The 14,727-nt window shown below is 46.3% G+C and overlaps 1 protein-coding gene across 1 annotated transcript in view; it reads right to left on the bottom strand.

Moving 5' to 3' along the window:
* LOC123761399 (transmembrane protein 47) overlaps positions 1–4,955 on the bottom strand; it is a 96,303-nt gene extending 91,348 nt beyond the window's left edge. The window contains exons 1-2 of the mRNA XM_045747415.2: positions 4,422–4,955; positions 1,445–1,631 (exon numbers count right to left, since the gene is read on the bottom strand). Of these exons, the coding sequence (XP_045603371.1) occupies positions 1,445–1,631; positions 4,422–4,475 (241 nt within the window). The 5' untranslated portion in view covers positions 4,476–4,955. The remainder of the gene's footprint in view (positions 1–1,444; positions 1,632–4,421) is intronic.
* Between the last annotated feature and the right edge of the window lie 9,772 nt (positions 4,956–14,727).

The following is a 14,727-nucleotide window of genomic DNA, read 5'->3' as shown; positions in this document are numbered from 1 at the left end:
TTTGCATCTTTTTCTCTCTTTTTCTTAGTGGTATATGTCGTCAACATGTTTCTTAGTGGTATATGTCGTCAACATGTTTCTTAGTGGTATATGTCGTCAACATGTTTCTTAGTGGTATATGTCGTCAACATGTTTCTTAGTGGTATATGTCGTCAACATGTTTCTTAGTGGTATATGTCGTCAACATGTTTCTTAGTGGTATATGTCGTCAACATGTTTCTTAGTGGTATATGTCGTCAACATGTTTCTTAGTGGTATATGTCGTCAACATGTTTCTTAGTGGTATATGTCGTCAACATGTTTCTTAGTGGTATATGTCGTCAACATGTTTCTTAGTGGTATATGTCGTCAACATGTTTCTTAGTGATATATGTCGTCAACATGTTTCTTAGTGGTATATGTCGTCAACATGTTTCTTAGTGGTATATGTCGTCAACATGTTTCTTAGTGGTATATGTCAACATGTTTCTTAGTGGTATATGTCGTCAACATGTTTCTTAGTGGTATATGTCGTCAACATGTTTCTTAGTGATATATGTCGTCAACATGTTTCTTAGTGATATATGTCCTCTACACGTCATTCAAAAACATTGAATGACATCTACCATCTACACGTCATTCAAAAATGCCATTCATGTCATTCAAAACCAAATTGGGAATGACGCATATTGAGATATTTTGAGATATATTGGCAGTGATATTAGCATGGATTGGTAGCTGAATGGCTACCCAAACTACATTTTTGATTACACTGCTGTATCCCGCACTAAAAGTTGCCCTGGTATGTTAAATTTCACACCTCTCTGGGCTCTAGTCGTGATTTAACAGAGGTTTAAAGTTAATAATTTTTGTAGTATTTAGGCATTATCGGGACGAGAGCCCATTCAATATGGACCTGTTATTTAAGAACCAAAGCAGATTAAGCTAAAATATTTTGCACATTTTCATTTGGGGTCTAGGGTTACTTTATTACACTAATAAAGTGTAATCTGAGCGACTAATCTGAGTATCTAGTGGGCCATTTTTGGTAAGCAGAACTGGCTACTTTATTACAAAATTTCATTAGATTTAGAAAGGGTCGAGTGGGAGGCCTATGGTACCACGAGAGGCCTCAGTGGTACCACCAGGCGTCTCTGGTACTCTGCAAAATGTACAACACGTGAACATTTGAGGCCCAACAGTTCACACTGTCACTGGCACGCTCCACCAAACAGTTATATATACTGTAAAATAAATAAATAACCCGTCTTCTCCAAGAATACACAGCATTTTGCACGCTATGATCCCCAACGGACAAAATACAGGGTACTAGGACAAGTAGCGGACCAGAAACATCCACATTTTCCAGGTTAAGTTGGTGGCATTAGTTCGCATCTTTCCATACTACCCCATATTTTGTCCGTAGCGGCAGGCGAAGAGAACGACAAAATAAAGCAACACTCACGTTCATCCCTGGCGGTGTGACAGCCAGCCTCGGCGTGTATCTGGAAGGGCAGGGGCTTGGGGGCTCCGGGCTCGACGCAGTGCTCAAAGAGCCCCTGGCGCCAGCCCACAGCCAGCAGCCAGTCAGAGGAGGCCAGCGCCAGCACCATGAGGAAGGCTGTGATGATCCCGCACACCAGCGCTATCACCTGTGTGGCCGAGCACATCTCTTAGTCCCCTCCCTTCACCTCACACACTACCAACACCAGTGTTAGTAACAGTAGTAGTAACAGTAGCAACAGTAGAAGCAACAGTAGACGTACCAGTAGAAGTAATAGTAGAAGTAACAGTAGAAGTAACAGTAGCAACAGTAGACGTACCAGTAGAAGTAACAGTAGAAGTAATAGTAGAAGTAACAGTAGCAACAGTAGAACAGTAGCAACAGTAGAAGTAACAGTAGCAACAGTAGAAGTAACAGTAGCAACAGTAGAAGTAACAGTAGCAACAGTAGAAGTAACAGTAGCAACAGTAGAAGTAACAGTAGCAACAGTAGAAGTAACAGTAGCAACAGTAGACGTACCAGTAGAAGTAACAGTAGAAGTAATAGTAGAAGTAACAGTAGCAACAGTAGAACAGTAGCAACAGTAGAAGTAACAGTAGCAACAGTAGAAGTAACAGTAGCAACAGTAGAAGTAACAGTAGCAACAGTAGAAGTAACAGTAGCAACAGTAGAAGTAACAGTAGCAACAGTAGACGTACCAGTAGAAGTAACAGTAGAAGTAATAGTAGAAGTAACAGTAGCAACAGTAGAAGTAACAGAAGTAACAGTAGCAACAGTAGAAGTAACAGTAGCAACAGTAGAAGTAACAGTAGCAACAGTAGAAGTAACAATAACAACAGTAGAAGTAACAGTAGAAATGACAGTAGCAACAGTAGCTACTACACGTGGTGGTACACCACACAAACCTTGCTATTGACTTCTAATACTATTACGTAACATAAAAGATTTCACATATTCATCCTTACATCAACATGTAATAATAATAATAATAATAATAATAATAATAATAATAATAATAATAATAATAGTAATACTAATAATAATAGTAATGTTATAATTGGGTGGCGTGAAGGTGGTGACGGGAGAGAGTCAAGGGTTCACATAATCCTGGACTTTATGTAACCTTCTCCATATTTATTAACAATTGCCTCCGACTCATAAATACCGTAAACTTGCAAATAAATGTGATGGCGAATTCGCTGCCAACGAAATCACCTCTCCAGGAGGATTTGGGATTGTGGTGATTGTGCAGGATTCGCTTATGGTTGAGAATACTGCTGAAAGAGGTACAAGGTTTCTTGCCTTTCCTCACGCAATCACCACCTTCCTCTTTGATCTTGATAGCTTTCTGCCGAACAGTCCAACATAACGGGGGGAATGGATGGTCATAGGAGAGTTGGCTCTCATATATTGACTCCTATAGCTAACAGATGGCCCCATCTAGTGGCTATAGGAGTTGTAATCCTACGATTGTAGTGGAGAAAAAAAGGACAATTACAGAATGGTACAGGACTCCGAACACCCCTGCCACACCTGCTACCCCTCACAGCAGTCACGCTCAACCTCTTCGCCTGCTGTTGCTTTGCGGCTTTAGCCTACCTTGGCCAGCTATACTTAGCTGGTGGTGGCCGAGCCCCACCGAAATACCTCTGGCTCCGTGCGGCTCCCACCCGCCTTGCTTCCTCCACTGGTGGTGACCCAGTGCTTCACTGCCACCCACTACCATACAACGACGGTAGACCGTCGCTCTACCGTCCACCCGAAGTGGTTGGGCCCCACTACCTGAGACTGTGTCCGTCTGAGACATTAGAAATGTGTATAATATTATAAACCCCACATTGAGCCGGTAAAGCACATTTAGTCAAATATATTATTCTTCAAAGTTTCCTGTACGTTGCACCAGCAAGATAACGTAAACATGTGGCTTGTAAGATGTTAATCTCTTGCTTGACAGTGTGCTCACATGAGACAGTTCTGTCCCAGAGGCGTCTGGGTGCAAGTCGCAAGACGAACAACCTAACACAGTTTTCTTCTTATTGAAGGGAGGTGGTTACCTTCCCTTGCCTTGATGTTACCTTGCATTTGTTCCAGGGCTCAACGTCCCCACGGCCCGGTCCTCTACCAGACTTCCTCGTTGCTGGACTGGTCAACCAGGCTGTTGGACGCGGCTGCTCGCAGCCTGACGTATGAGTCACAGCCTGGTTGATCAGGTATCCTTTGGAGGTGTTTATCCAGTTCTCTCTTGAACACTGTGAGGGGTCGGCCAGTTATGCCCCTTATGTGTAGTGAAAGCGTGTTGAACAGTCTCGGGCCTCTGATGTTGATAGTTCTCTCTCAGAGTACCTGTTGCACCTCTGCTCTTCAACGGGGGTATTCTGCACATCCTGCCATGCCTCCTGGTCTCATGTGCTGTTATTTCTGTGTGCAGGTTTGGGACCAGCCCCTCTACTATTGTACACGTGTAAACTATTATGTATCTCTCCTGCCTGCGGTCAAGAGAATACAGATTTAGGCTCTTTAGTCGGTCCCAGTAGTTTAGATGTTTTACTGAGTGGATTCTAGCAGTAAAGGATCTCTGCACGCTCTCCAGGTGCAGTAATGCACCGTGGTACATTACTGCACCGGGGTACTCAGAAACAATAGCTACATAATTTATTATTTATTAACATCTTTATTGACAAAATTTAATTAGAATTTTGTCTAATCTAAGGATTTTAATTAAGTCTTATTAAAGTGAGGATAATGCTGGTATTCACTGTCACGCAGGACAGAGGGTCGTACACAAGACAATAGGTCTAAACTGTAGGCTGAAACACACATATATCATGGCTACAATCAACTACATTAGACAGTATACATGTTTTTGTGTGTGAATATGTAAAATCAGCATTCTATTGTGCACTGCCACACAAGGGCACAAAACATACAGGTGACTTACCACGTTGATGGAGTTGTACATCATGTGCACCAGACACAGTCTTAAGGTGCACATGGCTGGCCTGCTGCGGCCCAAAGCTGCGCGCGCGCACTTCAGGCAGGCAGGCAGGCGGGCGGGCGGGCGGGCGGGCTTTTTGGCGGGCGAGTTTGGGCGGGAGGCGGGCAGGCGATACAAGCAGGTGAGAGCGTACCTCAGCTCCTGCCTGGCTGGCTGTTTCACCTGCTGACTTCTACATTTTAAGTAGGCGCGTGGAGTCGTCCTGAGCCACCCCCTCCACTAGGCCGGCCGTGGGCCACCCCCTCCACTAGGCGGGTCCGGGCTGCGTCCACATAGGCCCCTGCGTGTTCTTCCTTCAGAATGTGGCGGGGCGCCAGACCTGTCGCTCACGAGCCTGGCTAAACCATCACTGTGTCCCCAGGTACAATGTTCTCTGTGTTTAGCGGGAATGTTTTCTTGTTCTTTGTTGTAAATGTTCAAACTTGTATTTAGGGCTTACGAGTGATTCTGAAAGTTGTTGCTGATTTTAGCACGAGTTTACACTGTCAAGGTTTGGTTAGTTTTGTACACTACACCCTCTAACCCTAGGGGGTGTAGTGTACAAACTAGGTTAGAACTAGGGGGTACAAAACTAGGTTAGTTTTGTACCCAACTGGTCAACACCCACCGGACAACACCCACCGGTCAACACCCACCGGTCAACACCCACCGGTCAACACCCACCGGTCAACACCCACCAGACAACACCCACCGGACAACACCCACCGGTCAACACCCACCAGACAACACCCACCAGACAACACCCACCAGACAACACCCACCAGACAACACCCACCAGACAACACCCACCAGACAACACCCACCAGACAACACCCACCAGACAACACCCACCAGACAACACCCACCGGTCAACACCCACCGGACAACACCCACCGGACAACACCCACCAGACAACACCCACCGGACAACACCCACCAGACAACACCCACCGGTCAACACCCACCAGACAACACCCACCGGTCAACACCCACCAGACAACACCCACCAGACAACACCCACCAGACAACACCCACCAGACAACACCCACCAGACAACACCCACCAGACAACACCCACCGGACAACACCCACCGGACAACACCCACCGGACAACACCCACCGGACAACACCCACCGGACAACACCCACCAGACAACACCCACCGGTCAACACCCACCGGTCAACACCCACCGGTCAACACCCACCAGACAACACCCACCAGACAACACCCACCAGACAACACCCACCAGACAACACCCACCAGACAACACCCACCAGACAACACCCACCAGACAACACCCACCAGACAACACCCACCGGACAACACCCACCGGACAACACCCACCGGACAACACCCACCGGACAACACCCACCAGACAACACCCACCAGACAACACCCACCAGACAACACCCACCAGACAACACCCACCAGACAACACCCACCAGACAACACCCACCAGACAACACCCACCAGACAACACCCACCAGACAACACCCACCAGACAACACCCACCAGACAACACCCACCAGACAACACCCACCGGACAACACCCACCAGACAACACCCACCAGACAACACCCACCAGACAACACCCACCAGACAACACCCACCAGACAACACCCACCAGACAACACCCACCGGACAACACCCACCAGACAACACCCACCAGACAACACCCACCAGACAACACCCACCAGACAACACCCACCAGACAACACCCACCAGACAACACCCACCAGACAACACCCACCAGACAACACCCACCAGACAACACCCACCAGACAACACCCACCAGACAACACCCACCAGACAACACCCACCAGACAACACCCACCAGACAACACCCACCGGACAACACCCACCAGACAACACCCACCAGACAACACCCACCGGTCAACACCCACCAGACAACACCCACCAGACAACACCCACCAGACAACACCCACCAGACAACACCCACCAGACAACACCCACCAGACAACACCCACCAGACAACACCCACCAGACAACACCCACCAGACAACACCCACCAGACAACACCCACCAGACAACACCCACCAGACAACACCCACCAGACAACACCCACCAGACAACACCCACCGGACAACACCCACCGGACAACACCCACCGGTCAACACCCACCAGACAACACCCACCAGACAACACCCACCGGTCAACACCCACCAGACAACATCCACCAGACAACACCCACCAGACAACACCCACCAGACAACACCCACCAGACAACACCCACCAGACAACACCCACCAGACAACACCCACCAGACAACACCCACCAGACAACACCCACCAGACAACACCCACCAGACAACACCCACCAGACAACACCCACCAGACAACACCCACGGGTCCACTACTTTAACACCATCATTGAACAGAAGTATTCAGTAAAAATGTCTTTGTGAAAATCGTGCACAGACTGCCACAAGAAGGTAGATCACCAGCAGAGCTTTCAATGTCAACTCTGCCCAGCAGTCACACACAGTAAATGTGCCAACATGACTAATAATGCAAGGAAAAATGGTTTCAGAGAACACACTGTGTACTGGCTCCGCACAAAGGATAATATTACTTGAAGATGATCGTAATTCTAGATAAAATTCCTGCGCAGAACATCACTAATAAATGCGCAGAATCGCTAATAAATGCCTGCATAAAAATTTTAAATGTCTTCAAACAAATTGTCCATGACACCCAGGTACAATTAGATGAGGTGCAGAGTGCAGTTTCGGCGTCGCCACAGCAGTGCTGTGTCGGGGGCCGTGTCACAGCAGAGCGCTGTGTCGGCGGTGGCGCTATTGCAGAGCGCGGTCTCTGGCAAAGGGAAACAAACAAAACAAGGGCCCGAAACCTGTCACTATTATAAATAGGATACCTGTACCCTGTAAACATGGGATATCGGAAAGAACAAATAGAATATTAAGTACGATCACCCTAGAAAGTACAGAACCCTCCCTTAGTACGGGTAATGCACCGAAAGCTGTGATTTTTTCACCCAGAACTTTGCAAGAACTCCTTAGATAGGAAAGAATGCTTCAATATGGAATGTCCAGCTTTCCATATAAGGAGCACCAGGCGAATAAGACCGACAAACTGCTTCGAGGAAAGCAGCCACAACACTACTTACCAGGATGATATTTTAGCAAGAGGAGGAGGAGAAGAATGGCTAAAAATGTCCAGACTCTACCACCAACTCAGTCATATGCTAGAGAGGACGCGCACACAGTGGCCTCCTTACCAGAGCCTCGGATATTAACACCAAGTAAAGCACCCAGCACTTCCACTAACATATAATTATTTTTATTTGTCAACATTCAGGATATAAAAACACGCAAATCTAACAAAGTGCACTTCATAGATAGCCTCCTACATGAGGCAAATGCAATGTTTGCAGCCCTAACGGAAACTCACACAAACGATTACCATGATAGTGAAATATAGATCTCAGAGTACAATCTTTTCAGATGTGACAGGAAACACAGGCTACAGGGTGGGGTCAGCCTGTACACCACCGGCTTCAGGGTGGGGTCAGCCTCTACATCAAGGACACACTCATCTGTACTGAGCTGCTAAACACCTTAAATGATATGGTGGAAGTGCTGATACTCAAAATAGATATTTTAAGATATCTAGATAGATACATTTAAGATATTTAAATATCTTAAGATATAAATATCTTAATATCTTAAATATTTAAGATATTTAAATATCTTAAATGTAGTTATTGTCCTTGTATATCAGTCACCGGAGGCAAATCACCAGCAGTTTAAAGACCAATTAATGAAAATAGAACACTGCTTGGAAAACCTCACAAATCCAAATCGCCTCTACGAACGAATCGCGAAGAAAACGAATCGCGGAACAACTTGAGAGCCGCACCCTATCTCAAGAATGGCGAAGAAGGTTAGGTAGAGAAATAGATTTAGTCGCAAGACTAAAAAGTGTGAGAGAGGGACTCTCTCCCTCCCTCCCTCACGACATTCTAAAATTAATAGAAATAGAAATAAGATTTAGTTAAAACAATGTGACCCGCCTGTTCTGACTAGCCCACCTGTCCAGCCTGCCCCTCCTGTCCAGTCTTTGTACAGACTGCCTTACCCGTCTAGTTCGCCCCACCTCCCACACTAGACCAATTCGTCCCAAAAGTCGAGATGAAACTACTTCTCTGTGTCACAATAATATATACCGTGTGTCAAGGGGGGACACAGAGGAGCTGTGTCCTAGCAGCACCTCCGGGGATCGAACGTGTACCCCGGCGAGACGTCGATACAGCGCCCCGGCCGTCCTATACGAAGCTAAGAAACGCGGACAATATCTAGTCTAAACCTAAAGGGAAGCCAAGAAGTTCTAGAGAGTGGTTCAACTCGGCGTGCCATGGCCTATATACTTGTTTATTTACTACGGTTATAAGAAGCATGTGAATGAAACAAATCCACAAGGGCCGTGACGAGGATTCGAACTTGCGTCCGAGAGCATCCCAGACGCTTTCCCTCGTCACGCCCCTTGTGGATTTGTTTATTTGATGCATCACGCAATTGTGATTTCTGTGTGTAATGTGAATGAAACTTTATTGCCTATTATACCGTGCACCATGGTGATGGGTGATGTGTCAAGACCCCCTCTTCTCTCCCCCCACCCCTACGACAGTTGTGGACAGACAATTGGTTGCTAGTGTTCAATCCCAAAAGTGCAAAGTAATGAAGATTCGAAAGAAATAGAAGTCAACCAGGAGATATCTACAACTTTAAGGGAAAATAACTACAAGAATCTGAAAGAAAGATAATATTTGAGTGGCCATATTTCCGACACCAGAAGCAGACAAGCACAGCGCCATGCACAACATACTGGGAAGTTGGCAAGCATTAGAACGGCATTTAAATGCCTATTAAGAACGTATTTAAGGCAATCTATATCAGACCAATACTAGAATATGCAGCACCAGTCTGGAATCGCCATCTTGTGAAGCACAAAATATAAAAAAAATTAAAGTAGAAGTTTGGCACAATTATAGTGTGAGAACAAACATTGTTACGCTTTGAGTATAGGTCAAGAGAACTGGAACCCTAACTCCAGAGATGAAGACTATGGGATATGATCACAATATATATGATTATCAGGGGAGTAGACAAGGTGGAAAAGACAACCTTTTCAATTTGAGAAAAAAAAAAACAGAACAAGAGGGACTCTGTCGAGGGGAAGGCATGCAAGGCATTACTGGTACCGGGTACGATGGTCAACACGTGGAATGCACCGAGATGAAGAAGAAGTTGCAGAAGCCGCCTCCATCCGCAACCTAGCGGCCAGATTGGACAAGGAATACGAATGTCAGTGCAGTTATATTATAAGGCAAGAGGCAGAACAAGGCTGGTAAGGCCCCCATAGAGAGGTTCTGACTACTTGCCCGCAGCCAGGGGCAGGTGACATCTGTCCCTGGTGGTGCTTCAACTCTTGCCTCCCACGCCTCTCTTGCTACCTGGTTGATACCTGGTTGATGGGGTTCTGGGAGTTGTTCTACTCCCCAAGCCCGGCCCGAGGCCAGGCTTGACTTGTGAGAGTTTGGTCCACCAGGCTGTTGCTTGGAGCGGCCCGCAGGCCCACATACCCACCACAGCCCGGTTGGTCCGGCACTCCTTGGAGGAATAAATCTAGTTTCCTCTTGAAGATGTCCACGGTTGTTCCGGCAATATTTCTTATGCTTGCTGGGAGGACGTTGAACAACCGCGGACCTCTGATGTTTATACAGTGTTCTCTGATTGTGCCTATGGCACCTCTGCTCTTCACTGGTTCTATTCTGCATTTTCTTCTATATCGTTCACTCCAGTACGTTGTTACTTTACTGTGTAGATTTGGTACTTGGCCCTCCAGTATCTTCCAGGTGTATATTATTTGATATCTCTCTCGTCTTCTTTCTAGTGAGTACATTTGGAGGGCTTTGAGACGATCCCAATAATTTAGGTGCTTTATAGCGTCTATGCGTGCCGTATATGTCCTCCGTATTCCTTCTATTTCAGCAATCTCTCCTGCTCTGAAGGGGGAAGTGAGTACTGAGCAGTACTCAAGACGGGACAACATAAGTGACTTGAAGAGTACAACCATTGTGATGCGATCCCTGGATTTGAAAGTTCTCGTAATCCATCCTATCATTTTTCTGGCTGTCGCAATATTTGCTTGGTTATGCTCCTTAAACGTTAGGTCGTCAGACATTATTATTCCCAAATCCTTTACATGCTGTTTTTCTACTATGGGTACATTTGATTGTATTTTGTACTCTGTATTATGTTTAAGGTCCTCATTTTTACCGTACCTGAGTACCTGGAATTTATCACTGTTAAACATCATGTTATTTTCTGATGCCCAGTCGAAAACTTTATTAATATCAGCTTGAAGTTTTTCAATGTCTTCAGCCGAGATAATTTTCATACTGATTTTTGTGTCATCTGCAAAGGATGATACGAAGCTGTGACTTGTATTTTTGTCTATATCTGATATGAGAATAAGGAAAAGCAGCAGTGCAAGGACTGTACCCTGAGGTACAGAGCTTTTAACTGCACTTGGACTAGATTTTATATGGTTGACCGTTACTCGCTGAGTCCTGTTTGACAGAAAACTGAGTATCCAGCGTCCTACTTTACCGGTTATTCCCATTGACTTCATGTTGTGTGCTATCACGCCATGGTCACATTTATCGAAAGCCTTTGCGAAGTCCGTGTATATCACATCAGCATTCTGTTTTTCTTCTAATGCCTCAGTGACTTTGTCGTAGTGCTCAAGTAGCTGTGAGAGGCACGATCTTCCCGCTCGAAATCCATGTTGGCCTGGGTTGTGAAGGTCATTGGTCTCCATGAAATTGGTGACCTGACTCCTAATCACTCTCTCAAATACTTTTATGATGTGCGATGTTAGTGCAACTGGTCTATAATTCTTTGCCAATGCTTTGCTCCCTCCCTTGTGTAGAGGGGCTATGTCCGCTACTTTAAGTGCATCTGGTATCTCCCCCGTGTCCAAGCTCTTCCTCCACACTATACTGAGTGCCTGTGCTACCGGCACTTTGCATTTCTTTATAAATATTGAATTCCATGAGTCTGGACCTGGGGCCGAGTGCATGGGCATGTTTTCAATTTCTCTTTCAAAATTTAGTGCGCTCGTGTTGATATCAGTTATATTTACAGGGGTTTGAATATCCCGCATAAAGAAATTGTCTGGATCTTCCACTTTCATGTTGTTTATTGGAGTGCTAAACATGTCCTCATACTGCTTTTTTAGGATTTCACTAATTTCTTTGTCATCCTCCGTGTATGAACCTTCACTTGTACGAATAGATCCAATACTGGCAGTGGTTTTTGCTTTTGATTTCGCATATGTGAAGAAATATTTTGGATTTTTCTTTATTTCCTGAATTGCTTTCTGTTCTAACTGCCTTTCTTCAGTTTCATATGAGTGTTTCAATTTCCGCTCAATTTCTTCAATCTCCCTATTTAAATTATTTCTTCTTTGACGGGAAATTCGTGTCTGCATAAGCAGTTCTGTTATTTTTTTTCCTCCGTTTATACTGTCGTCTGCGTTCTCTTTCTACGTTAGATCTCTTTCTGGCTTTCCTCAAAGGAACATGTTTCAGACAGACTTGATGCGCTTCTGAAGTCAGTTTTTCTATTCCTTCTGTAGGACTTGTAATACTTAGAACAGTTCCCCATGGAATGTTTGTAAGTTCCCTGTTTATTATCTCCAAGTCTATCCTTTTATTATTAAAATTGAATTTACTGAATAGCCCCTCTCGCTTTATCGACGTTTTAGGTCTATTCTGAGTATTGATGGTCGTTTGCACTTCAATGAGCTTGTGATCTGAGTATGTGGTATCTGATATCGTAATGTCTCTGATAATGTCTTCATTGTTCGTAAAGACCAGATCTAGAATATTTTCATTTCATTGCTGTGTCTCACAAATAATGATCTTACATCTCCCCTGCCCCTGGCTGAGGGGCCATGGGACACGAGTCCCTTGCTAGACAGGCTGTGAGGCGTGTCGAAACCTCCGCTCCCTATGCCCACCCTAGGGTGTAATGTCTAACTATATGCTCCTGCCTGCCCCTAGGGGGAGCAGGGAACTGTGTTAAGTCCCTCTTGACCCCTAGGGAGCGGTGGTAACTGACAGGGGCTCATTGGAGTATTATGGCGCCTTCCCTGGAGCCACCACCTGGGCTCTACGGTGTGGGGGAAGATCATCGTATTTACTCTCGTTAATTGAGAGCTAACAGTTTGGGATGGAAAATCTGCATTTTGTTCCAACACAGAATGCTCCCTTCCTCAGCAGGTGGTGGGGGTGGTTGTGGGGGCGGTGGTGGTGGTGGGCGGCAGTGTCGGTGGTGGTGGTGGGCGGCAGTGTCGGTGGTGGTGGTGGGCGGCAGTGTCGGTGGTGGTGGGGTCGGTGGTGGTGGGGGCGGCAATGTGGGTGGTGGGGGAGGAGGGGGGCGGAGCAGTACGCCACCCCTCACCTGAGCAAGACAAAGCACGTACTGAAGCCAGGTTCCTCTCCCTTGTGTGGCCTCTCACCATGCACTTACTCTGGCCCCCGTCACCCTCCCTCACACTGGCCGCTCCGCCCTCCTCCAAACCCTCTCACAGGACAGGCACCGTCACAACAATCTGGGGACATCCTACACCCGGTACTGATCGCTATCAAAAGGAGGAGTCGAACCCCCTTGAGATTGTACTAAGCAGGACCAGGACGAGCGTCCCCGGGGAACCAACACGGATGAGGAAATATAACTGATGTTACAGTCTCCCAAAAGGTAGACATACTGAGCCTCGTCAGAATGTAACCTCACAACAGTTGCCTAACTCCCGCTTACCTGTGCAGGCGAGGAGTCACAATAACGTGGCTGAAGTATGTTGACCAGACCACACACTAGAAAATGAAGGGACGACGACGTTTCGGTCCGTCCTGGACCATTCTCAAGTCGATTGTGATCTACTTGAGAATGGTCCAAGACGGACCGAAACGTCGTCGTCCCTTCACTTTCTAGTGTGTGGATTAGTCAACATACTTCCCGCTTACCTATTTACGTCTAGGTGAACCAGCCGGTGAACACAGGAATTAGGTGGAAGAAAAAGTGCCCAACCATTTCTGTATCGCCCTGGAAAACGACCCGGGATTCTCGAGTGTGAATAAAGAGCGAGGTCTACCTCTTAATAATGCCCCGCCTACCAGCACTGTTGCATTGGTTGCGTTCAAATTTAAATATTCTGACGTTCAAATTCTTTGTCGAATCTACTTGTCGATGGAGGTGGCTTCCGCAGCTGCTTCTTTCAGTGCATTCCACTTGTTTACCACCCGTACGAGTATTTCCTTATATTCCTTCGGCTCATTTGTTTTTTTAAGCTTCCACCTATGTTCTCTTATCCTATTAATTGAAAAGGGTGTCCTTGTCTACTTTATCTATTGCCCTCAATATCGTGTATGTTGTGATTATATCCCCTCTTGTTCCGTCTATCCTCTTGGGTTACCTTGCGTTGATTCCGGGGGTCAAGGTCTCCGTGGCCCGGTCTCCGACCAGGCCTCCTGGTTGCTGGACTGGTCAATCAGGCTGTTGGACGCGGCTGCTCACAGCCTGACGAAAGAATCACAGCCTGGTTGATCAGGTATCCTTTGGAGGTGTTTATCCAGTTCTCTCTTGAACACTGTGAGGGGTCGGCCAGTTATGTCCCTTATGTGTAGTGGAAGCGTGTTGAACAGTCTCGGGCCTCTGATGTTGATAGTTCTCTCTCAGAGTACCTGTTGCACCTCTGCTCTTCCACGGGGGTATTCTGCACATCCTACCATGCCTTCTGGTCTCATGTGGTGTTATTTCTGTGTGCAGGTTTGGGACCAGCTCCTCTAATATTTTCCATGTGTAAATTATTATGTATCTCTCCCGCCTGCGCTCAAGGGAGTACAGATTTAGGCTCTTTAGTCGGTCCTAATAATATAGATGTTTTACTGAGTGGATTCTAGCAGTAAAGGATCTCTGCACGCTATCCAGGTCAACAATTTCTCCAGCTTTGAAAGGGGCTGTCATTGTGCAGCAGTACTCCACTCTAGAGAGCACTAGCGTCTTGAAAAGTATCATCATCGGTATAGCATTTCTAGTGTGAAAAGTTCTTGTTATGCAACCTGTCATTTTTCTTGCAGTTGTGACGGCTACTTTATTGTGTTCTTTAAAAGGTAAGGTCTTCCGACATGAGTACACCCAGATCCTTTGCATTGCCTTTTCGTTAT

The sequence above is a fragment of the Procambarus clarkii genome, chromosome 7, assembly GCF_040958095.1.
Source record: "Procambarus clarkii isolate CNS0578487 chromosome 7, FALCON_Pclarkii_2.0, whole genome shotgun sequence".
NCBI classification, from domain to species: domain Eukaryota; kingdom Metazoa; phylum Arthropoda; class Malacostraca; order Decapoda; family Cambaridae; genus Procambarus; species Procambarus clarkii.
The sequence above is the reverse complement of the archived record's forward strand: the minus strand, read 5'-3'. Positions and strand labels throughout refer to the sequence as shown.